At 43.2% G+C, this 25,231-nt stretch overlaps 1 protein-coding gene across 1 annotated transcript in view; it reads left to right on the top strand.

Annotated features, from left to right (window-relative positions):
- LOC147708654 (uncharacterized) overlaps positions 1-25,231 on the top strand; it is a 225,111-nt gene that overhangs the window by 183,439 nt on the left and 16,441 nt on the right. Inside the window, exon 19 of the mRNA XM_086925379.1 lies at positions 6,073-6,144. Coding sequence (XP_086781505.1) covers positions 6,073-6,144 — 72 coding nt within the window. The remainder of the gene's footprint in view (positions 1-6,072; positions 6,145-25,231) is intronic.

Genomic DNA, 25,231 nt, shown 5'->3' with positions numbered 1-25,231 from the left:
TCCCGTACCAATAAGCCTGGCCTATTTTTAAAAAATATATATTTAAAGACCTTTATTGCACAAGATTTCAGTTACACAGCTTGTATGGCCTACAACCCATAAGGGCCGGCAGCATAGAGTGGCAATCAGATGAAATGCGATTTAGATAACACAGCCTTCCGGCCGGCAACCCTGGGGTCCGGCGGCGTAGTACAATATATAAATGTATATATCTCTTGGTGAATAGTTTGTCTAGTAAGCAGGCCTGTGTGGTTTTTTACCTTTTTTTAATCTGCTTGTGATGCTGCCGGTGTTCCGATATGTCTCTGTGTCTGTGCCAGAACTGGCGTTAGGGGAACTGACAATTGTACTTCCGGGATACCGTTGTAATGGTTACAGGTATTTGATGGTATAGCTCACTATGGCAAGAAAGTGATCACATGGGGTCAGCGGTGTCTAACAGGGACTGCCTTTTCCATGGTCGGTGTGTCTAGTGATCTGTCGTGTGCGGAGTCCCCCAGTAACAGCTATAGAGGTATGGGTGTGGATGGCAAAAAGCATCGTCCTGGTTCGGGTGTTAATGTCCGGAGGGGTGTTTATCTCAGTCATGCTTCGCAGACCGTGTGTGGTGGGGTTGCATTATGTCTCTGCTGCGGAATGAGTGGCGGCAGCTGGGACTTAGTTTACAGCGGTGTAATGATAGCGTGTGGACTGTTGTAGTCTGTAGCAATAGAAGGCCTGGTCTGTGAACTCGACCGGACCAATAAGCCTGGCCTATGCGAGTAAGGGTCAGCAGAATCATACATTTCAGCATAAAGTTATATTTCACAGTAAGGAGGAACTCACTGAAAGCTAAAGGTCCAATCACCCCAATCCTGCACAGATTATATACTCACGGGGAAAATCATCATAAAAGTCTGCCGTGTAGTGTTTCTCATCAGTCATTTTCATCAAGTCCTCCATCCGCTCCGTCAGCCCGATCGTCTGCCATCTTGTCTTTCCTGCGCTTTCCGTTCAAGTCCCAATCTTTGAGGGATTTTTGCAGGGACTGGGGGTTAGAGAATATTTTTGCCTTATCATCGAACATCATTCGCAGCCGCGCCAGATACAGCATCGCATATTCTACTTTTTGCTCTCGCAGCTTGCGTTTCAGAGGCGCAAATTGCTTCCTGGCCTCCTGGACTCTGATAGTAAAGCCGTATCCCGGTCTCTGAAGTTAAGTAACTTCGCTATTACAGGTCGAGGAGGGGCTCCCGGTGGCGGCTTATGTCCCAGCGACTTGTGCACCCGCTCCACAACAAACATATGAGAAAAGGTGGCAGCGCCAAGCAGTGTAGTAAGCAATTTTGCTATAAAGGTCTTCATGTTGCCTGTCGCGGTGGACTTGGGCAGGCTTATAATACGCAGGTTACTGTGCCGCGATCTGGCCTCCAAATCCTCAGCCCTGTCCTGCAAAATAACCAGAGTTCGCTCCATCTTTTTCTGCACACTATTAGAGTTGGTTTGCGCCACATCAAATTTAGTAATTCTGCGTTCGGCCAAGTCAGGACACTTCCCGTGGTTGTCAACTCTCTCGGCCATATGGTCCATCCTGTAGGACAAGGTGTCTATTTTTGCATAAATCGCCGACAAGCCTTTCTGCTTAGACACAAGGATTGTTTTGTCTCCAATTGGGTCGTCAGACAACATGTCTGGTTCTGATGTAGCGGACTCCGTGGCGTCATCTCTATGCCTGGATTTGCCCTGCTCGAAGTCCAGTTTATGCTTTGTTTCGTCTAGTTTTCCCATGCTGGCGCCGATCAGGATCAATGCAAGGAGTGCAGGGATGGTGTAATCTGTTTGGTCAGCTGCTGGACCTGTGAGAGCGATCGTCCACCTACGCTGGTTGTAGGCCACACAAAGGGGAGTCAATGAGGGTTTCACACTAGACAGTTTAATAGTTCACCATGAAGGCAGGCTCAGATCCACCATGCACCTCTAGGAGTGTGGCCCCCGCTTTGTTGCCATGCAATGTGGCACTGCTTGTCCATGCACAGCTACCAGGGCCCAATACAGTAGCAGTCCCATAATGGGATATCGGGCCGCTCCCGCCAGGTGATGAGGCAAATGGTGTAATGTTCGCAACAAATCCAGGCCCCCGGCACTCGCCTAATGCCAAAGAATCCACTCCGGAGGTAGTCTGCCAGCAGACTGCACGCCAGGTCTGTGCCAGTCAGGACGCACGTCAAAGATCATCTCCGCAGCTTGGCCTCGACCTCCGTATCCCAAAACACGCCACAGAGCTCAGCAGCCCGGTCGCCGGCAGAGTCAACACTCACTCAGCAGAAGGATCGCCACCAATCAGGGGGTTCAGCCGTCTCCACACCTTGATAGTCACGAGGGCCGGGTGAACGCTCCCACCCGCCTCAGCAGGAATCATCGTCCTCTTCAGCAGCTGCGTCACGTGGCTCAGGGGAAGAAGCGTCTGATCCGAGAACTGCAGCCCGGCTGAGCCGAATTTCTCCTTTCCTACAGCCTCCAGAGCGTTTTCGATAGGGCACAGCAGGCTCAGGATCTCGAGCGAGTAACCAGGATAATTATAGCTAATAGCTGACGGATCGAAGTGGCGGTAGCCCCCCCTGTAAAGTCTGTTCCCTGTAGGAAGACAGATCACCTCTAAAGTTTGGCATTCTCACCTTTCATTTGTATTAGCCATTTGAGAGGTCTGTGGTCAGTTTGAACTGTGAAGTGAGTACCAAACAGGTATTGTCTCATCTTATTCAGGTACAAAACCAAATGCCTCCCTCTCAATGGCACTCCAAAGCTGCTCCCTGATGATGTCAGCTCTGTTAGCTTCACACAGAGATCATTTGATACCTCAGAGTTGGTTTGTTGCAAAAAAGGCATTCAACCTCTTGAACTTCTCAATTCTGGAAGCTATTTCAGCACAGAATGTTGATCTGATCAAGTGAGGGAAGGAAAGGATGGAGACAGCAGGGAGGGAGACCTATGAAAGAAAGCAAGGAGCAAGTGGTGTTACTGCGTGAAAGCTGCCACTGAAATAGAAGCAGTTTGACTTGGCGAAGAAGCCGATATGGGACCAAGAGGTGGGATGTTGCAGGCTGGGCCCTTGTGTTACACAAATATACTCAGCCAAATGACTAGCGGTCTTTCAAGCAGGTATTGACACAAGTCAAGCAGTAACATTGACACAATATTAACAAAGGTTAAACTCAATTCCCTAAAAACTTATCAGGCCCAGCTATTAATTGGAAGGGCAGTCCTAAACTATGACTAAAGACTAGATATGATCTTTAACAGCAATCAATAAGTAGCAACAAACAAACAAATAGCAGAAGTACTTATCTGTAATGAAGCAACGAATAAAAGAGGATGATGACTCTGGACATACATATGGTTTGGACATTCTGTTGCTTTATAATGTATTATTGTTCTTTAAAGGGCTGAATGTTGGGGCAGCAATAAAAGGTTATTGCATAATGGTAGCCTCCAGTCTTGTAATGAAATCAGCCATCTTTTCATTGCCTTGTTTAACACATCAATAGCCACAGCCCCCTTCTCCAAAGACTGGAAACACGCAAAAGTCAACCCCCTACTCAAGAAACCATTAGCAGTGACCAGTGAATTCCACAACTGACAACCGACCTCCCTGCTCCCATTCCCAGCCAAAGTATTAGAAAAAGTTGTCAACCAACAATTCTCCTCACATCTGGAACCAAACTTCCCACTGGATTCCTCTCAGTCTGGATTCCGCAGCGACCACAACACCAAGACAGCCCTCATGGTGGCTACCTATGACATCCAATCCCTACTCGGCTGAGGAGAGACTGTGACTCTGATCCTCATAGACCTCTTAGAAGGCTACGATATGGCTCCCACCACACACTCATCACAAGGCTGCACAACAGGGGCATCCAAGGAGCTGCTCTCGGATGGATGGCCTCCCCTCACCAGAAGAATGCAAAAATTCCTTCTACCCTTCACCTTTGAACCAAAGGAAATCATCTGTGGAGTACCCTTAGGCTCCTCGCTCATCCCCACCCTCTTTAACACTTATGTGATACTTATGTCCAGCATCATCAAAACCCATGGACTGGCATCATATACTACGCCGATGTCACACAACTCATCCTCTCTCTCTATGAAGACACCACCAACACCAAGAAAAACTTCCACAACTGCAGTACAGACGTTGCCAACTTGATGAAGGACAACTACCTGAAGCTCAACACAGACAAGACAGAAGTACTGATCTTCAGAAACAAAATCTCCCCCTTGGGTGCATCATGGTAGCCCTCTTCACTCAGACCCCCACTGCCCACGCTATGAACCAACTACAGACCATACAGAATACAGCAGCCAGACTCGCCCTGGAATTCCTTAGACAACCCCACATCTCCCCTTACCTAAGGGAAATGACCTGGTTCCCTGTACAGAAAAGATGCTAGGTATCAAGCTCCTGGCTGACGTATACAAGGTCCTACACAACTGCGGACCGACCTACTTGAACCATTGACTGTACGTACATCGCCCACCATACATCTCCGCTCCATTTCCGTCTCTAACTTTCACCCCTGCATCTGACTTAGCAGATGCAGAGGTCGCGCCTTCTCCTACCTAGCAACAAAGACATGGAATGAGCTACCCCTTTATCTCCTGACCTCCCTATCTCTTCCAGAGTTCTGAAAGTCCCTGAAAACCTGACTATTTGGCTGTATACCCTCACGCGCGACAAGAAGGTCTATACAAACCTACTGATTGATGCTGAGAGGCCGTATGGATTGAATGCCTGTTGTACATGGCAACAAATGTAAAGGGAATCTATGTCTAGCTAATTTGAGGAACATCAAAATAAAGATTTTTGTGTACCATGTATGAATATTTGAATTTTTTATTTGTTAGTATAGTCAGTGAAAGAGCATTCTTAGAAATAAACAATACCAAAAATAAATTTTCTGTGTGTGGTATTAAATTCTCAAGATTTTCATCTTCAGCTATTGTTCCAGTGGATGGACATTTTTTGATTAATATAATTATTAGAATGCTCTCTGGAATCGTGAAACTGGCTCAGCTAGTCCAAGGCAGTAGAATGATCACACTAAGTATTCTTATTTGCCTGTGTTCCAGGTTCAATGAAGGTCTGGAAGCCAGCAGTTGCAATTGGCTTTTTTGGCCTTCCTATAGGGTGTTAATAGATGTATTCTCCACATGCTCAGTTGTAAAAGCTCTTAATTGCCGGTTCTTCTTGTCATATCCACTCACATACATGGTAGTCAATTAATGGGTTATGCTCTGAGCAGATGGTATTAACTAATCATAACACACTTTGCAGTTGGCAATAGTGGATAATACCTTACAATCAGCTCTAGATGAGAACTCTCAGGACACTCTTCGTCATTAGTGAACACATGCATATGGGCAGTGAGATCAGAGTGCAATTACAAAAAAGAATAAGAATGCATGAGTGTAGTACAAATGAATAGCACACACTGCATAGGCAGGCTGATGTTTAGGAAAACATCACTTGCACATGTAAAGATAATCCTCACCTTTCTCTGCAAAATTATGTAACTTTCATTAATCTTATAAGTTTACGTTTGTTGTTTTGAATTAGTATATTTTACTAGGATCCATCTCTTTCCATTGGCTATGAACTTGTCCACTCCCCCACATCCTAACAAGATGAACATGCATCCTTGCTGTTATTTCTCTTTAAACATATTTGCGTGTATTATTTGTCTGCCAGAAAAATATTTCATGCAGTCTATTTATACTCATCGAATGTCTATAGGCAAACTAACCAAATACACTGCTCTGACACTGGAGATCTTTAAAACCTTTAAACCCTTAAGGGTACCGTGGCTAAAGATACTTTACAGCTAAATAATATTTTCATCTCCTACTTCACATGATTTACTAGAAACAAGGTTGCTGGCAACAAACTGTGTGTGATCAGTGTTCCTACTTATACTTGGGTGCCACTGAAAAGTTTGATGGGAGTCTTTCATTGTGGTCATGGAAGGGGAGTTTGATGTGGAAAGTGAAAATGGGCCTTAAAGTATGTTTTGCCTAATGCAATTTTTATCTTTACAGCAGCCACAGTGGTTCCCGGCAGACACAATAATGAGCGAGAGCCGAAGCCTCCTACCTTATTCTGGCGAAAGGGTAAATCGGGGCACCAAAGGCCACCATGTGTTTGAGCATTTCCTTCACCATGTGTTTGAGCATTTCCTTCACCATGTGTTTGAGCATTTCCTGTGCCTCAGAACATTTAATCTTTTGGTGTCTATGAATGTGTAGTCGACAAAAATAGTGATTTCTTGCCACCTGTCTCCCTCTATAACTAACTACACAATCTGCTCTATCATACATTGTCTTATCTTACTGCCTACTGAAGTTTGTTAACTTCAAATGAATGCTGTTTCATCAAGGTTAATAAAGGCTTCTAATGGATTCTTTAAATAGATGACTATTTACAAAGTACATTTCTCAAGACAGCGTCGTTTATGCAATACTACCATATACCCATAGCCAAAATGTATAAGGAAGATTTTATGTGAATCACTGCTGTTTCTTTCGTTTTTGATTCCAACATTACCAGCTGAACTAGCCATTCAAGCTCTCAATATAAAAGACACCACAATCTTCTAGATAAATTATAAATTCCAAGCAAACCTTTGAAACTATTTTTCTCATCACCACCAGAAAGCAAACTTTCTCTTAATGAAGTAGACACAGACTGATGGCTTGTACAAACTTCAACTGTGCAAAAGTAAATAGGACTTTCCCTGGCTTTGTAAATGCATATTTATTTATTTATTTATTTATTATAGAGTTTTGTATAGCGCGAACAAGACCCGTGGGTATCAGAGCGCTTAACATAGGGTAGGTGAAAAACATAACATATATATAGACAGTAAAAAGAATCACAGATATGAGGTAGATGAGATGCAATCATTCTTGACACATGTGCCAGTGTGATCAAAGTGAGTTGCAGCTCCAATTGTATCAAAAGCAAAGTATATACACATAGGTGAGGTAGATAGTTATAAGTCCCTGAGGGATGCGGTTATAAGGTCATTTAAAGATACCGTTTGGAGGTAAGTTTTGGGCCGTTTCATAACCTAGAATTAGCAAATCTTTATAATATTGATTATACTTCGCCTTTCTGATGTCATAAATGTTCTGAAGTCAAGCAGCAATAGATCAGGGCAGTGATCGATGTTCTTCTCTATTTATTGTATTTGTTCATCAAAAGGCTCTTCACTTCCCGCTTGAATGCTGCCACATTTTTGATCTTCCGAATGGTTGGAGGGAGTGAATTCCAGATTCTGGGGGCAGCTCCTGAGAATGCTCTGTCATAGGTTTTTTTCTTTCTGAAAATGGCTGGTCGTAATAGCAACTCCTCAGCGCTTCTGGCTGGTCGGTTACCTCCAGACAGCTGAATTTTCTTGGCTAGGTATCCAGGGGTGTTGTAGTGGAGCGCTTTATGAGTGATACAGGCTATCTTCATTTGGATTCTGGCTTCGTAAGGTAGCCAGTTTAAGGCTTTCAAGTGAGGGGATATATGATCATATTTCCTAGATCCAGTGATAAGTCTTGTCGCGGCGTAGAGGCAGGCTTTTAGTGGGGCTGTGGATGTTTTTGGTAGGCCAGCTAAGGTGGTGCAGCCATATTCAATCCTAGAGATAACCAAGGATTGGATTGCCAGTTTGAGATCTGGCTCTGAGATGAATGGTTTCAGTTTTCTTAAGTAGTTCAGGTGGAAGCGGGCATTTTTAGCCATTGAGTTAATGTGGGCTTTCATGTCTAGATTCTCGTCTAGAGTTATTCCAAGCGATTTAGCTGAATTGACTAGGGTTGGGGTGCAGTTGAGCGCAGTCACGAGTTTCGTCCATTCCTTTATTTCCGCCTGGCTCCTTGGTGGTGAGATTAGTAGGAACTCTGTTTTGTGAGCATTTAGTTTCAGATGGTTGTTAGTTAGCCATTGTAGTGCCCTTTTTAATGTCTCGTTCATTAGTTCAATGTCTTTTAGGGATGCGATCTTTATGTATATCTGCGTGTCATCCGCACACATGTGATAAGATATCTGTGATTTTGGGAGAATTTCTGTAAGTGGTTCGACGTATAGGTTAAACAGATCTGGGGATAACGTCGATCCTTGAGGGACTCCTATTGAGATAGGGCATGCAGATGAGATAGATTAGTTGACCCGGAATCGCTGTGTTCTGTTTTGTAAGAAGGAGTTGAACCAGTCTAGTACAATTCCCGACAATCCCATCCTGTCCTGCAGCCTGGTCAGTAGTGCTTCATGGTTTACTGTGTCAAACGCCGATGACAGGTCAAGGAGAATCAGTAGGCATGCTTGATTTTGGTCAAGTGCCTGTATCGCATCGTCGACAATATGGAGAATCGCTGTTTCCGTGCTATGTCCTGTTCTGAATCCTGACTGGCATTCGTCAAGCAAGGAGAACTTGGTGATGTGTTGGCTGAGATGGTTCTCTATCTGCAGTTAATTTAATGCCCTCTGCCAGGGCCACCAAACTCTTTCATCACTCTTACCATGATCTACTGACTTCATTATAATCTTTGTACTCCTTAATGATAAGACCAGGACATGGTATTGACAGACCAGAAATGTGTCAGGGACTAGTTTGGTAGGAAGGTCGAGAATCAAGATTGCATTGTTGAAGCTTAGCACCCAAAGCTGCCATAATAAATGGAACTACTCTGCCAGAGTAACTTTTAATGCATGATAATTATTCCTTGGTACATAAGAAGCCTCCTCCATCTCTGCTGACCTAGGCCCAGTCACTCAGGGAGCTTGTGGAATCTTGCAAGCTTCATAAGCTGTTGCTGGACTACCAAGGTCTTAGAGGAATGCTAGAGACATCTTAGGGAAAAACACGCAGGTGCACACCATGCAATGTGTATCTAGTCTGTGGACTTTTGAAACTCTTAGATTATCATATTCAGAAGACTTTAGTGACTGTTGCAGCTTCACACATTCTGAATACACATTCAGGTGCAAGAAAACACCTGACATGAGATTCACTGAGCTTCGACTCATCAAAACCTGCACAACTAAAAAGGTTTATGTGGACTTCATTATTTCCCAGGGGAGTTTTCCAAAGATGCATTTTGAACAGAGGGATACACAACCCAAACGAAAGGGACATACTGAGTGAATATTTGGCTAGCTTCTGTACCCACATGTACCCAGGCATGTATAAATATATTTCAAAATACATCTATATATAAATGTGTATATATTATATATACATATATATATGTGTCTGTGTGTGTATAACTTGATGATATACACATAATACATATATATTCAAGCATGTTTTTGTTATAAAATGGTTGGACAATATTAATAATTTTACATCCTCAAATACAAAGTTGTGGGCAGAGCAGGAACTTGAGCCTCATTAGTGGAGGCTGGGGTTGGCCTTAATCTTTGCTGACATCATTTTTGGTTTCTTTACAGCTTCCTGTATGCCTTTCGAGACACCGCATGGGACAGAGGAGTTTTCCATTGATTCTACGCATCCCACATCATATTGCTGGAAGAGTATGCGTAAGTGAAAAAGTATTTTAATTGAGGAATAGGAGCCAGGTATTTGGGTGTTTCAGTTGCCCTCCATGCATGTTCTCTAACATTGGATCCACTATAAATGTTATTTCCCACATCCTGCTCTCAATCTATAACTAACCTCACCAGCCTCTAAACGAAGCTGTTCCTAGCATTTCTCACCAACCAATAATACCTCTAAAATTTGGACCATCGTCTTAGTATCTCCACTTGTTGCACTGTCATTAAGCCCACTTCACTGTTCGACTATGCTTCTTTTCTGGTAAATTCTTTCCCCTTTCCTCTTCTCTCCCCTTATGGCTGGATTAGACGTCATTCTTCTTTTTGCTTCCCCATTCGATTCTCTGGCACCTCCTCCCTCACCTACCCAACCTACAAATAAAGTGTAAATAAGTTCAATAGGCATAGATCTTCATACACATTGGATATTTGTTGGCTCCCCAGTTTTAACCACAGCCATATTTCTACATTTACATGCACTTGCTTGTCATACAATTTATGAGATTGCATCCAGTAGATAAAATCACCTTCTTAAACATGGGCGCTGCTAAACAATTTGTTGAGGGTTTTTCTTCATGGGCATGGTGTTGTGTAGATAATGGAAGTGGGCCTTGGTGAACCTTTTTTCCTCATGCGATTTTTTACCACTTCAGCAGCCACGCTGGCCCACCACAGAGGCAATGATGAGGCAGAATAACAGCTTGATACTTTACTCTGGCGAAAGGGTAAGTGACACAGGATTTCAAAGGCCACCATGTGTTTGTGTATTTTCTTTGTCCTAGTACATTTTATCCAATTGGCTTCTAGCAATGGTGGATGGTCTAAAAAGCCAATCTCATCCCTTGCGCTCGGCCCCCCCCCCCATCTAAAGCAAAACTGTACATCCTCTTCTTTACAGCATCCTTATCTTATTGGCCTCTGGGTTTTGAAATGACTGTTTCTGAAGGCTTATCAATGGAAAATAAATGCTGTTTTTGCAAGGATTAATAAAGGTCACCAATCAATTCTTTACATGAATGAATATTTACAAATCACAATTTGTAAGGCAGTGTGTCTCTCATCCTTTCTTTCACTTCTCCAAATTATCCCACACTCCCTTCACATCCCTTTTCTGCACCTTCGCTGAGTAAACATATGTATGTAATCACAACGACTTTTCAAGGTAAGCTTGCAACTATTCTGCCATTGATACAGAGATTATATTTATTTTTACTTGCTAGATCTGCACAACGTGTATATCCACATCACCATTTACAAGTGCCAAAGACATCTGACTGTTGTACTGTTCACAATCCAGTACCCTCTTTTTGGTTTTAGTAAATTAGGACAGCACTTTTGACATGACAGAGACACCATGTTTTTCAGTCCAATTGGGAGTGGCAATCCAATTTCAGGCACAAACTTATTTTTTGATGTTTGCAGAGCACTTGTCCCCCCACCCTTCTTGGTATATGACGTCAAAGGACCCCTCTATAACCTAGTGGGCCATATTCAATGTTACCTTTGATGTATTTTTTATTTTACATATTTACTTTAGGGTACTAAACTTGAAAAGATTGATTTCAAAAATACAAATGTTTATTGACAATAGTAAGTAAAATATTGATTATCCTATTTAGTTGCCTCCGGTGAAAGAAAAAGTAGTGCTTGATTATGTTGAATATGGAATTTTAGAAAAAAACACTGGGGCATATTATCAAGGACGGTGTTAAAATTATCGCCGGTTTAGCGGCAGAAAACTGCCGCTAAAATGACAATAAAGGGCTTGATATTATGCCCTAGAGAATTCCAATAGAAGCCCAGGTTCACACCAGAACATAGACTTCTATTGGAATTCTCAAGGGCATATTATCAAGCCCATTATCCTCGCTTTAGCGGCAGTTTTCTGCTGCTAAACCGGCGATAATTGTTAACGTCCTCCTTGATAATATGCCCCAGAGTTTGTTAATAAACACATTCTTCTTGTACGAGTAAGGGATTGTCCAAGCTGTTCTCTCAAATGGTCAGCTAACAATGACATTTATTGGATGTAGAATATTTAAGTTTTTCAACTCGCCTCTTAATTTTTTTTCCCCTTTACAGAACTGTACACATTTTGGCATGGTGGAAAGTATCTTGTCCAATTTGTTGCATGGTCCAAGGTCTTGGTGCAATCTGAGAAAGCCTTTTCAATGGAGCATTTGACTAAACCATAACTACATAATGGTGATTGCATTGTGTGCCATTCATGCTCACTTATCTTGGGACACATTTTTCAAACAACATTTTTACCAGTAACCTTGCAGTACTTTCTACCTCAAACATAATATTCAGCTTGATTGTTCAACAACATAGTTATTTTCATATCACCTGCAGCAGTGCCCCAAACGATAGACATTTGTGTTGGATACAATAAGCTTCTAAGATTTCTGTTTTGCCTTGAACTTTATGTTGGCCGTTTCAAACGTTCCTGTCCCTAGTGACACCACACATACGTGGACAAATGGAATGCCTTGTTTGTCCTGGTAATATCCATACCCTCTGGGATACTCTGACCACATGGCAAATCCTGGCAACTCATAGTCCTACCTTTAACATCTACAGAATAGACATATTAACAAACATAACATAGAAATACTTAAGAACATACTAAAGAACACGTTTAGCCAATCCCTCTCAGCCACATACTGGTTTCATTTTCTATGGCAGACCGATCAGACCATGGCACTTCTCAATTTGTCAAGAATATCCAGCATTCTCTAAGGACTATCGTTATGCCAGAGATTTGCACCATCACAGATGCCCAAAACATGCCTGGATTTATTGTCCCAGGGCTGTTATGTTACTAGGGGTAGACCATTAGTTGCCAAGAAATAGTACCATTATTGGAGGGCAGTATTTTACCATGGGTGGCAATGGGAATTCTCTAATGGAAGTAACAGGTTTGCCAATAATCATCAACACAAGTGCCTCCAACAGATTGATCCCCCCATGCTATACATGTCAGCTATAAAAACACTTTATTAACCATTTGCTGTTCAGCCGGCATGTTTCTTTCATCTACCTAAAAAGAACCCCAGTGTTAAAAAATGCAAATGTAAATAAGCTGGATTAATTTGCCAAAAATAAAAACACACATTAATTCAGAAGCATGCACACTCACACACAAGCACACATTAAAGTACAATGAAATCCAGAAGGAAAACAAGTAGAAAACATATAACTCCTGTTTTTTTAAAACTAAAATTCCTACTAATTCTCCAGTTGTGGGCGTCTTTCTCCAAAAACATAGCATCGCCCTACTGACATAGAAAGTACATTTGTCTTTTGAAGTTTCTTGAACTGTTCAGCACCGCATTTGAATTGCTCAAATCTATTCTGCAGAGTAGGGTCTTGTAAAAGGCTGACAAAAATTGGTCCAATAAACTATAAAGAAATACACAAAACCCTTCCCTCCAGCATTCCTTGCATCTCTCTGAATGATAGGAGGCCTGTACCAAAATACTTGAATCTACCTCAGTGGATTGATTGATCTCATGGGTCAAAAGAAAGATTCGACCAGGAGTAATACCAGATCACTTTCTCCATAGACTTATTGGTCTATGTGAACTGACTTTAAGGGCTTCTCAATCTAATACATCCTGAAAACTCCATTAAATATTCTTAAGGATAACAGTAATTGTATGGGGGGTTCAGATACATGCCAGTGTGTAGGGGAAAGATGGAACCTCTGAATGCTGCAGAACTGCAGGAAGGCTGCAAAGTGATAACACCGTGCCCGCTGCATGTTTTGCCACTTGTAGCTTCAGTGAGAACTCCCTTGAAGGGACTTCTATTAAGTGCAACGATCAACATAGGTGTGTCATCTCTAGGTGGAATAGGATTCTCTTCTAATGTTAAGTTCTATTCAAAGTGAGTGAATCTTTAAAGATTACTGATGCCAATGGCATTCCGGGTAAACGCTATTTCATCTGCTATTCCACACACTGTCTTCAAGACTACTTTAATGATTATGTAGCCACTTCTTACTTGAGCTGAGTGATTTGGGAAGTGTGGTCTAGTGATAGGAGAGGGATCATTTGTGGAGGGCAGAGTTGGCGGTTACTGAAGGTGGGCCTTGTACTGGGTTGTGCCTGGCTCTCTTTTTTGTGTATTTAGGGCTATCAGTCTGGCCATTCCTAGACAGAATTACACAGGGAACAGAACTGCGATGTTCAGTGTCACCCTGTACAATGCTGAAGGAGACTGGTTAAGTAGGAGGGGATGTCAATGGGGGGGGGATTATTGGATTATTTATACATTTTTGTGTTTCCTTTAACCTCCATGGATGTATTTCTGCTACATGTTTTTTGTGTGAGACACCTCCAAAGCTGAAATCTGAATGAAACTCATCCAATTTAGATTATGCAATTCAGGATGCCGTGCCCCGCAACGGTGAAATATTTTTAAACTAAACATTCACAAAGTAAACTGCTTCCACAACAATTTAGAGATACACAGAAATAATGAGATGCTTTGATGAGCGAAAAGGCCTGTAGCAGGATAGCCATTCACATCTTTGCTATGCATATGCAGAAGAGTGGCAATATGCTTGCTCTTCATAAATTAAAAAACAAGCATGAATTGACAATTTTAACTCAAAATAAGTATATATAAGATTCTCTTGTGGAAAAACATATCCTTTAAGCCAGGCAACGAGGCCTAGTATGACCAGTCTACAGAGCTTCTTTTTTGGGCAGTACATCTGTATTCTTTCTAATTACTGGTGCTATCGCATCAGTTGTGAGTAAACAAACTCTGATTAACTATGAAATGCAACTGATTCATCATAAACAAAAGCAATATATTTAAAAAAATCTCAAAATTACTTCAATATGATTAGATGTACATTTATTCAGATGATCTATCATAACTGACAGGCTATAAGAGTAATTTTAATGTTCCTTGTTCATCTAAAAATACAATAAGAGCCAATCATAATCTTCCAACACAAGCGCCATAAATGTCCATTTTAGCATTTCATTTAAATACGTCAGGATGTGTTTTAACAGAATTTCAAAATGGATTACTATGCTATTTTCTTTGCTCAACCACTGGATACTGGCATTTTTCCAACTAAATAGATGAGGAATTCATTATCTTCCTTCTATAACAAATTATGGCAACACTAATAGCTAACTGGCTGTCACTAACTTTGAAGTTTCCAACACTGACTATCAATATTGGCATCAAATGGTGTACACTAAGGAGCACATTTAGGAATGACAGCAAAGCTCACAAACTTACATCTTCAATTCCTATGATGGACATGCTTACATTTATTTATGTCCCAATTTGTCAGGATGGACGAAAGAGAGAAGAGAAAAAGAATTGTGATCTGATTTAACCCTAGGGTACAAGGAGATACCAAGGGGCTTATTAAGAGTCTGGCAGTCCACAGACCGCCAGACTCGCGGGGATGTGGCGGTCTTCCGACCACCTTATTACAATCAGGGTGGTCAGACTGCCAATGCCCCTGTTCCCTGGCAGTGTTGTGGTGGTCTTGAGGCTGCAATATGCTTGGAGGAACTGCTGCGATCCCACCAAACATATTACAAGTTTCCTCTCTGCCACATTTTTCATGGTGGTTCCTCCTTCATGAAAACTGTTATGGAGAGGAAACAAAGAGGGCCCGATAAGGCCCCCTTGTGTCTCAGGGCCATGGAGTGCATGCAGGGGGGCACTATATGTGCCCCCCTGTGTGCATGCACCCCAGTTCCTGCACGGCATGGTCATTACATGCCATGCCGTACAGGAACTGTTTTTGACGTTCCCATTGTGGTGCCCATTTTCTGAGGCACTGCCTTGAGAATGTCGAATAATAGCCCGCCAAACACAAGAAATACTTGTTATCTGGCAGGCGACCTGACCATGGGTTTGGCGCTGCCGCAGCAGGGCAGAAGCAGCGACGCACTGCCAAACTCGTAATCAGGCCCCAAGATGGGGCATAAGATCTTGGTAGGAAGGAATATGTCTATCCGAGAAAAAGATTTATGAGAGGCGAAAAAATATGTAAACCCATGTTTTGTCATCAGAGAATATCGTCAGACATCCACCAAAGCATAAGATTCCATTACTTGCAACAAAGCAACCCTAGCTATTTCCTTTGAGCTATAGGAGGTTCTCAAAGAAGAGTTTAGCCCTCAACTACTAAGAGAGGATTCTATCCATGGTTTAAGGACGATGTTGAAGTCCCCGCAAGTAACCAATGGTTCTGACCATTGATGTAGCGCAGAAATCAGACTATTAACGACCACAGGGTCATCAGTGTTGGCCCCATAGAGCACACAAGGCATAATGCTTAGTTGGCCCCTCTTGACTGTTGCTATGAGCCATTGTCTACCCACATCTGTACAGTGGTTTGTGAGTGCCTAGCTCTTATACCGAGCCAATAGGGTAATCCCTCTTTGAGAGAAGTGAAAACGAGCTGAGGATAGGACTTGATATGAGAAATCATCCAGAAGAGAGGCCGATTTATGCAAGAGCTGAGTTTCCTGTAGGCCACCTAAATGTAGATGAAGACAGTGTAGCACCTCTTTAATTAATTTTTGCTTATAAGGTGCCTACATTCCATTGATATTCCACAAAAGAATATGAAGACGCTGGTCACTGGACCAAACCCCTGGCTAAATCTTGACATTCTTGATCGAACAACCAGCACGCAGTGAAAGAGAACAACAGCACAGAATAATTCTTGGTCTCAACTTTATCATCCACAACCATAAGGCCTCAATTTTTGTCCAGCAACCTGCCTAAACATGCTACAATACAAAATCATTATAAAGACAAAGTGACCCCAAACCCTGGACCCACCACCCGCACCTCCCCCAGCCTTCCCCCAACGTGTTCCTTTCATGCAAGGCCCAGAAAAAGGACTGACTACCTCCTGGCCAAAATAATATCATTAGCACAGGCAGTAGACATGAGTACATTAACTTCCTGCCCCGGCCCCCCAGTAGCACCCCAGACCAAGGATGAATTTGGGGAAAGAACTAAAGGGGCAGGGCAGACACCACCCGAGACACCCGCCAAAATGACCCAAAATGTTTTCCCCAAGACTCATAATTAATAAGTGAAAAACCCTCATGAAACATTCATGAAATCAATGCTAGGTGCCTGCTGGCCCTGCAGATCTAAAGCTTCCATTCGCAAAGAGAAATAAAAAAAGAAAAGAGGGAAGGAGTACCCAAGAGACTGAGTAAACAACTCTGTAAAAACCTATAAGGAAAAATAAACAAGAAGAAAAAGACAAAAAAAAATCAGCCAGATCCATTAGCCTCCTTATCCCCCCCACCAACTTGGTTAAGCGCTCCTCACTCTCAGGCTGTTCAAAACATTAATACATTTGTTCCTCATATTGGATGCACAGGATTGCTGGCTCCTGTAATAAGTCCAAAGCTCCAAGCTTTTGAAGTGCCAGGACTAAATTCTCATGAGAGAAATATGATTGAACAAAAAAGTCCAGGCCAGCCGCTTTCACTGGTGATCTTGGACTAGCAGCCCTGTTTACCTCCTAACGGAGGAGGAAGTAACCTACATATATCGGTTTGGCCCATGAATAACGAGGATGTTAGCCCTCACGGGAGGCCGAAATGGATAGCGATGGGTTCTCTGAATTATGCTGTCCATGTCCCAGCCCTGCAGTGTAGTAAAGGCTTAACTAAACAACCAAACTATGTAACATCTAGGATTGTTCCTCTGACCCCTCTGGGATCCCCAATACCCTGAGTTTATTCCGGCGAGACCTATTCTCCAAAGCTTTGACTCTTGATGAGAGCATGGTCATCTAAACTTCCTGTCATGAGATCTGGGTCTTGACTGCTCCCACAGCAGTTTGAAGGCTTTCCTGAACCTTCTCGACTTGTACAAGTTGTGGGTTCAGGGTGTCCATATTTGTAGAGAGCTTCCTTAAATCCAAGGGTTATATCAGATCACAATTCTTTATCGAAGAAATGGGCTGAGTGTTATCTTTCTGGGTCCCTGATAGCGATAATGCATCTGCTATTGCTGGGATTAAAAACTCCCAAGGGGCTTCAGGGTGTCCATATTTGTAGAGAGCTTCCTGAAATCCTAGGGTTATATCAGATCTCAATTCTTTATGGAAGAAATGGGCTGAGTGTTATCTTTCTGGGTCCCTGATAGCGCTAATGCATCTGCTATTGCTGGGATTAAGAACTCTCAAGGGGCTATTGTGACCAATCCTGCTCTCTTGCAAGAGGAGTTCCACCGCTTTTATCAGAAGTTTTATGACAAGGAATTGGTCCCTTCCACGGACCAGATCTTTCAGTTTCTTCGGGTCCACCATCATTGGAAAATATGTACTACACAATAGCATAGGATAGAAGGTCAAAAATCGGCATCCGAAGTGTAAGACGCTGTTGGCTAGCTGGCACGAGGCAAGGCCTGTGGCACCGATCAACTTCCATTGAAATTCTATGTTAGTTTGTCACATCTTGTAGTGCCGGTTCTCCATGATCTATTCAACTCTTTTGAATTACTTGGGGAGGTTCCTGGGTCATGGACTGAGACCAACATCGTCATCTTTTCTAAGAAAGGGAAAGATCCCTTTCTTAGTGATTCATATCAGCCTATTTCTTTGATTAATTCTGATTCCAGGATTTATATTTAGATTTCAGCAAAAAGACTTGCTACAGTTATTTCAGATTTTTTTTTATGAGAATCAACATGGTTTTGTTCCAGGGCGGGATAACACCGCTCATGTCAATATTGTTATCACTGCTCTTGAGGCAGGCTGTGCTCAGGGATATCGGGTGGGAGCAATAATGTTAGACGCTGAAAAGGCCTTCGACTGGGGCTCAAGGCCTTTTCTTAGGGCATTATAGCTGTGCAAGGGTTTGGGCTGTGTTTTATTGCTTTTTTTCAAAGGCTTTACCAGAATCTTATACGTCCACTAAGTCCTTGCATGCATCCACATGCTTACCCTCGTTGCTAGATAATCAAATACGCATAGCAACTAAGGTATGGTATGTACCTACATGCTTACCCTCGCTGCCTAGATAAATAAATACACGCAGCACATAATTGGTGAGACTGTTAAGCGCACCCGTTCAAATTGTTCAAAATATGCATGAAATTCATTTGAAATGTGCATGAAAGTTAATCATGTCACTGGGAGCACCAATATCAATTAAAGTTTAAAATACATATGTAGGTCCTCTTTGTAACCCCAATTAAATCTTGTAGTTTCAGGAGGCTCATCAGTCCTGATGATGATCTAAACTAATATAGATCGAAACGTCGTCGACCTACCCAAGGAAATACACCCACTTCATTGTATATATTTCTGTGGTTTTAAACCTTGTTGTTGTGTGACATTTCGTCTTTCACTTTGTTCACTTATGTCACGTTCTGCACCTTGTCACTTTCTTGAGCACCTGAAATTATACTATAATAATTGTAAATAAGAATAAAAAAGAAAACAAATAAAAGATTCTACAAGAACCTACATCTTTAGCTCCTTAGCGTTAATTAATCATTCGCTGTACTTCTTTTAGGACCTTATCAGGCCACCCCAGAACCATTGTTTCTTAAAAAGCTTACCAGAATCTTAAGGCAAGGGTTTTATGTTCAGGGTCTTCTACCAACCTAATTCAGATAAATCGTGACATCCGTAAATGGATGTCCACTTTCACCTTGCTCTTTGCCCACTAAATTGAACCTTAAATTCAAGCCCTCAAGACCTTGAGGAAGATTGCTTTGCTAAGGATCCATCAACTTGAGCTCAGAGTGCTTGTGTATACAGACAACATTACCATCATGACCTCTGCCACAGAGGATTCTCTGGCAGCTATTGAAAAATGTGCTAATGAGTGTGGGGCATTCTCTGGGTACAAACTAAATCTTGATAAGACCCTAGTCCTCACCAGGATTGTCCTTTCTTGGGACGATAGGCGATGAGTCAAATGGGCACCTACCTGGGGATCGAAGTCTCTGTAAAAATGGAGGATGTAAGGGAATCTAATGATGGCGTACTATACAGTAGAACGCAGGCGATATTGATTAAGTGGCATTATTTTCACATTGGTCTAATCGTTCCATGCAACTTAATCAAGATGATTATTCTCCTGTTCTACCTATACTTCTTGCAGGCATCCCTTTGCATTTATCTAAAGGCTTTTTTCCACAGACTGAGGCTATCTGGCAAAAAATCATCTGGGGGTATAAAAAGCCTAAGGTTAACATACATTTGTCCTCCTTTATAAAACTGCAGTGATAAGACTCCTTCTGAATTACTGCAATGCCACCCCCCCATTACCTGATCTATTAACTTGATTCATGATAACGCCTTGAGGGAGAGCCAACCAAGATTAAGAATAATACATCTGGAGACTCATCTATTAGTAAGTCGAAGACCTCAGCATGGTGCTTAGCCAGCGACTGGTAATTAAGGCTTAGAAACTTAAACTCAACTAAATACGGAGGGAGTGAGCCTAACCTATCTATTTGGAGTTGAAAAGGGCAATGCTTGCACTTAAAGGAACCAGCTGGGGGAATTCAGGCAGGAGTAGAGCATTTAGTGTCGAAAGACAAAAGCACAGCGTGTGAATACTGGTGTGGGGCAACTGTAGATTGAGCAGAGGGTCTGGCATCTGGCGGCGGTGTGGACAGGCGCAGATGGGCTTGCCTTCGGCGCGCCTATGGCTGCCCCCTGCGTGTATCCGCTGCGCATTCGTCTTACCACGTCCGTATGTAGTGTCAGGGGTTGAAAACTAGCCCACTGGCCTACACTAACCACAAAATGGTGGTCCCGCTCCAAACAATCACGTAGAGTACCGTGTTTGCCTCTGTGTAAATTGAATGAAGAAATATAAAAAAAGAATAGTAATTTCACAGTATATGGTCTATAGTGGTATCCTGCACTCGATGTTGTAGATTGATATTTTGTCGCTTAACAATGTGATATAGATCACACTCACAGGCAATCATTACCTAGTAGGATAAAGGTCACCTTTTGCTCAAACTTTGGAACTGTTTATCTTATTTGGCTCTGCAAACAAAAGACAGGCCAGCTCTGAATAAAGTATAGAGAGATGGGCAATAAGGCTGAACACTCCTTGAGAGGGAAAGTAAATATAGCATAATATATACAATAACACACCTGGTTGCAACATGTGAAAGTGTTCATATGGAGTTCTGTGTGTACATTGTTGTGTAACTTACAGTGCCCTGATGCAGGAATGTGAAAACAGCATGCTGACTATATGCAGTTCCTCAGACCTCCAAACCCACCTTTCAAACACCATGCCGTCCTTCAGTATTTGAAGCGATTAAGAAAACAATGCTTAAAGAATAAATGTAAAACTGCACTTCTATAATATTATCAGCAGTAGCAGCATTATATTACATGCACCTTCTTTAACCTGGAAGTTTATATACCCTTTGGTAGCCTATGACCTGCCTTATGGCAATAGCAACCATTGCAGAGCATAATTCTGTATCTCACTGGGAAGAAAAGGGAGTGGGGTAGATTGTGTCTGTACACAATGATGCAATGAGAACAAAGTGTGGCCACTTTGGTTTAAAGAAGCTAAGAAGAGACATGAAAGCACACTTTCTTTGCCTGATTACCAGAAGATTCCATTGCAGGTGACACCGCTTATATAATGACTAAATGATGGCGGTTAACTCTGCTCCGCCAACGAAGTTTGCAGAGTTTTAGTAACTCTGCACTCCGTTTGGCGTGCTACGTTTTCCAAAACGCCGCAATCGCAGTGGAGCAGAGTTCACTGGTGCAGGGAGACTACCTTACTCCCAAATCGTTGTCCTGCTCCTGCTGCTGTGCCTGGCTCCACTTCCGCTGCCCTGGTTGAATTACAGGAAGAACTGTAGTGCGCATGGCGTACTAAGTGAAGGCATGCCTGACCCTATCAAATCCTAGGATAGGGTCAGACATGTCATCCCTCAGTACTCCATGCACATTGCAGCTCTTCCTGTAATTCAACCGGAACAGCGGAAGCAGAGTGGATCCAGGCCCTGCAGCAGAGGCAGGACACTGTACTCTCCGTGATTGTTTGGAGCGGGACACTGATTTGGGAGGAAGGTAGGTCTCTACTCTTTTTATCTTTTGGGCCTTACTACGTAGGTGGGGGGGCGGGAGGCGGGGGTTTAGTGGGAGGGATGAGGGGGACCGGGGTGTTTAGCAGGAGGGAGGGCCGGGGGTTTAGAGGGAGCGGAGGGCCGGGGGGCTTTAGCGGGAGGAGGGCGGTTGGTCTGTGCTTCAGGGGGGGTGCAGAGGGGGCAGGGAGGGCACTCTGCCAGGCCACAGCACCCGCGGAATTTCACAGAATTTTCCAGGAACTCTGTGAAATTCCACAGAGTACCACTACGCGAGCTCCACCCACCCCTGATAATGACATAGAATCATTAACCATTATTATCATGGAGTGGATCTTACTCAAGGCCTATGGAATGGGGTGTGAAGCTCGTGGTGGGAAACACTTGTTCACCTCTCACCTCTCTCATCTCAGGCCCCAGGTACCTAAAGCTAGACCTAATGTGCTATAGGTGTCTCACCTCTCAAAGCATGGTTCTAAGTGCTTAGAATGTAGACTAGTCTATCCTCCAAAGCCCACTCTCACTAGCCACTAGGATATCATTCCAGCCATCTGCTGAACCTATTCCATCCACAAGTGTAAAATTAAAGCCTAGTGAGTAGTGCTTAATTTGCAAACTAATAAATACAGGGACTCAAAGTTTTTCTTGGAATCCCACCAACAGCGCTACCAATTGATTTGTAGTCTTGATTTGACGTGATGACTTTTTCATCCACTGCCATCTATTCCCTGCCCTTTTATCTAAAGCTTGCTGGTTCTTTTTCATCCCTGATTTCTTAATTTATCAGTTGTTCACCGTTATTTTTCCTCCTTACTCCCCTTTTCTGTGTCTCTCTCTTATTCTGGGTCAGTTTGATGAGGATAAACAAGTGCCAGTCCCAAAATATGAGTGCCATTCGGCCCCACATGTAACTATCCGCTCAAATTAAGCACTGCCTGTGAGGGAGCAAAGTATGAGCTTTTGAGTGAATTGCAGAGGTATGCCTGATTCATCAATTGCTGCAGGTGCACTGAACTTACTACAGGTTTCACGAGCCCTGAATGAGGACCTCTAGAAACCAAGAATAGGCTTTTCCTATTCAATTTAGTCAGCAACTACCCAAAGGCCAGGTAGGAGGTTGCCCAAGGTTCTATATCACAGCAAGAGGATTTCTAGCCCACTGGAGTGGACTGAAGACACCAACCACTAACTGTAACACTTCCCATATTTGTTACATTAATTTACTCAATTCACTGGCTGCCAATACGTAAAAGAAAACAATTCAAAGCACTTTGCATTCCACATCGTGTAAAACACAAGGTTAGTCTGCATATCCTTCAGCACCTTATTAATACCTACAGTGCCAACAGAGAATTGAGATCGAACAATTTATCCTCACCGTCCCCAGAATCAAGGGAGCCAGAGGCGGTGGTCGCTCGTTTGACTATCTTGTTCCAAAACTCTGGAATTCTCTACCCATCAACCTTAGGACAAACGACAAGTGGGTGGGCACTCAAAACCCATTTATTTGCCTAAACAGCCCACTATCCTGCATAGCCTGTCAGTGCTGGAAAGCCCGTCTTTCGTAGCCATATGTTCTGTAAAAACCCTTGAAACTAATTTAATTGGATCCTAGGTTATTTCTGTGGCAGTGTGGAACCAGTCCTTAGTAGCAGACCATCTGTTATCAACTAAGATAGACTGAGTGCCCACCCATTGACAATACTACTGTAGCAGTTACCAGGGTCAGCTCTCCTCCCTATGCACATTTCATCCCATTCCTCTAAGAGTGATTCAAACTTCCAAAACACTCTCTGATCAGGCAGATCTTAGTCGGGAAACATCATTTACAACAATGTCTTTTCCACGCTTGACGTTTTAAACGATCCACTTACCCCGCAAACGTCTCTTCAACGAGGGAGCCTTCAACGACCGTCTTGACCACGAAAAAACGTTCAGCGTGGGTTGGGGGGAGACGTGGTATTCCGTCCAGTCGTGCTGGGGGGGCTGGGGGAGGGTTGGGAGGGGGGCTGGGGGGGTCTCCCCCCCAAAAAATAACAAGCGAGCGAGCGAGTTAGATTAAAAAAAAATGCTCTGTGGTATTGATGAAGAAAAAGGAATGACCCTCCCCCAAAGACGTGCAGTGTACGTAAAAAAAAACAGTCCTTTTTTTATTTTAGAAGACGTGTTTTGACGCTTGTTTCCATGGTAGATGGAAGTAAGGGGCTGCAGGAGGAAGACGTGCAGGTAAGACGTTTCTACCGTGGTACAATCCTTCGTTGTCAATTCCAGCGTGGTAAAGCCACTTGCGATGTAAAATTCGCGTGGTAATGCCATGCGTGGAACTTGTATTAGTTGAAAAATCATATATTCATCTTAGTCATTACTAGACAATATCACTTGCACTTCGTACATGCTGATAGTCAGTCCCTCCGAGGCTCTAAGGCAATATGTACTCCCCTTTTTTCAATTGAATTCCTGCAGTTATCCCTCCATCTGCAGGCAAGTAGAGCACTGATATACATGGTACCATTAGGGGCCAGGCCTACAGGACACTTTCATCTCCTAACCAAGATCGCTTTTCAAAAGAGAACAATAGCACTTGCAAAGAAATGTATGTATACTTTATGCAGTTTACTTACTTAGTTAATGTCTGCCTCACTTGCTGTGCCTCACACAATCTAAAATGGCCTCTGTAGCGTCAGTGATATGACTGCTCACGTAAGGCGACATTGATGGACTACAAAAGTAAACTCTGATGTCTCACATATGGTGCATGGTCTTTGTCTGATAATAGGGGATATTCAAAGCAGGTCAATCTGTGAAAAATACTGATGCTCGAGAATAGTGCATATAATTAACCCTTTCGGTGCCCATGACAGAATGGTTCTGTCATGAGCACCAGTGCTCCTGTGCTCATGACGGGACCATTCCGTAATGTGCACAGGCGCACTAAATCTCTCTGCTGCAAACAGCAGAGGGATTTCCTTCTTTTTTGGGGCCTCGGGAGGTGAGGAAGATCTTCTCCAACCTCCTAAGGCCTGTTTTTTATTTTCAATGTAATGACGATCGCGCGAATGGCGCGCTGGCGTCATTACATTGAAAAAGAAAACTGAAACTTAGTTTCAGTTTCATTGTTTCAGTGCTCCTGGTGCTATCTCAGCCCCCGAGCACCGAAACACTTGGGAAAGGTATTGTTGGAATGGGGAGAATCTCCCCTTTCCAATGGCACCCATCCCTAGTGGAACGCTGCTTGTGGGATTGCCCCAGGAGGGTAGCCCTAAGCAGGGTTCCACCCACTAGCCACCAGGGAGAGTGGAGCGGCCCATTGGGCAAGGGCCTTTGCTCTCCACATTTTATTTTGCCCTAACCACTCTTTCTGCCCCCCGGGGACAGAAAGCACCTTAGATGCCAAGGATTCTTTTTTTTATAGCTCAGGGGTGGGGGCTGCCAGGAACGATAATGGCAATGCCCTGAATCCCACCCCCCAAAAAATGCAACAGTCTTTATGCCTCCCAAGGAGGCAGATGGGGGCAGTAGACCCTGATCTGCTTACCGGGGGCGTGGGGTGGCAAAAAACCC

The sequence above is a fragment of the Lissotriton vulgaris genome, chromosome 6 (genome assembly GCF_964263255.1).
Source record: "Lissotriton vulgaris chromosome 6, aLisVul1.2, whole genome shotgun sequence".
Lineage (NCBI taxonomy): Eukaryota > Metazoa > Chordata > Amphibia > Caudata > Salamandridae > Lissotriton > Lissotriton vulgaris.
This window is presented reverse-complemented; position numbering and strand designations above follow the sequence as displayed.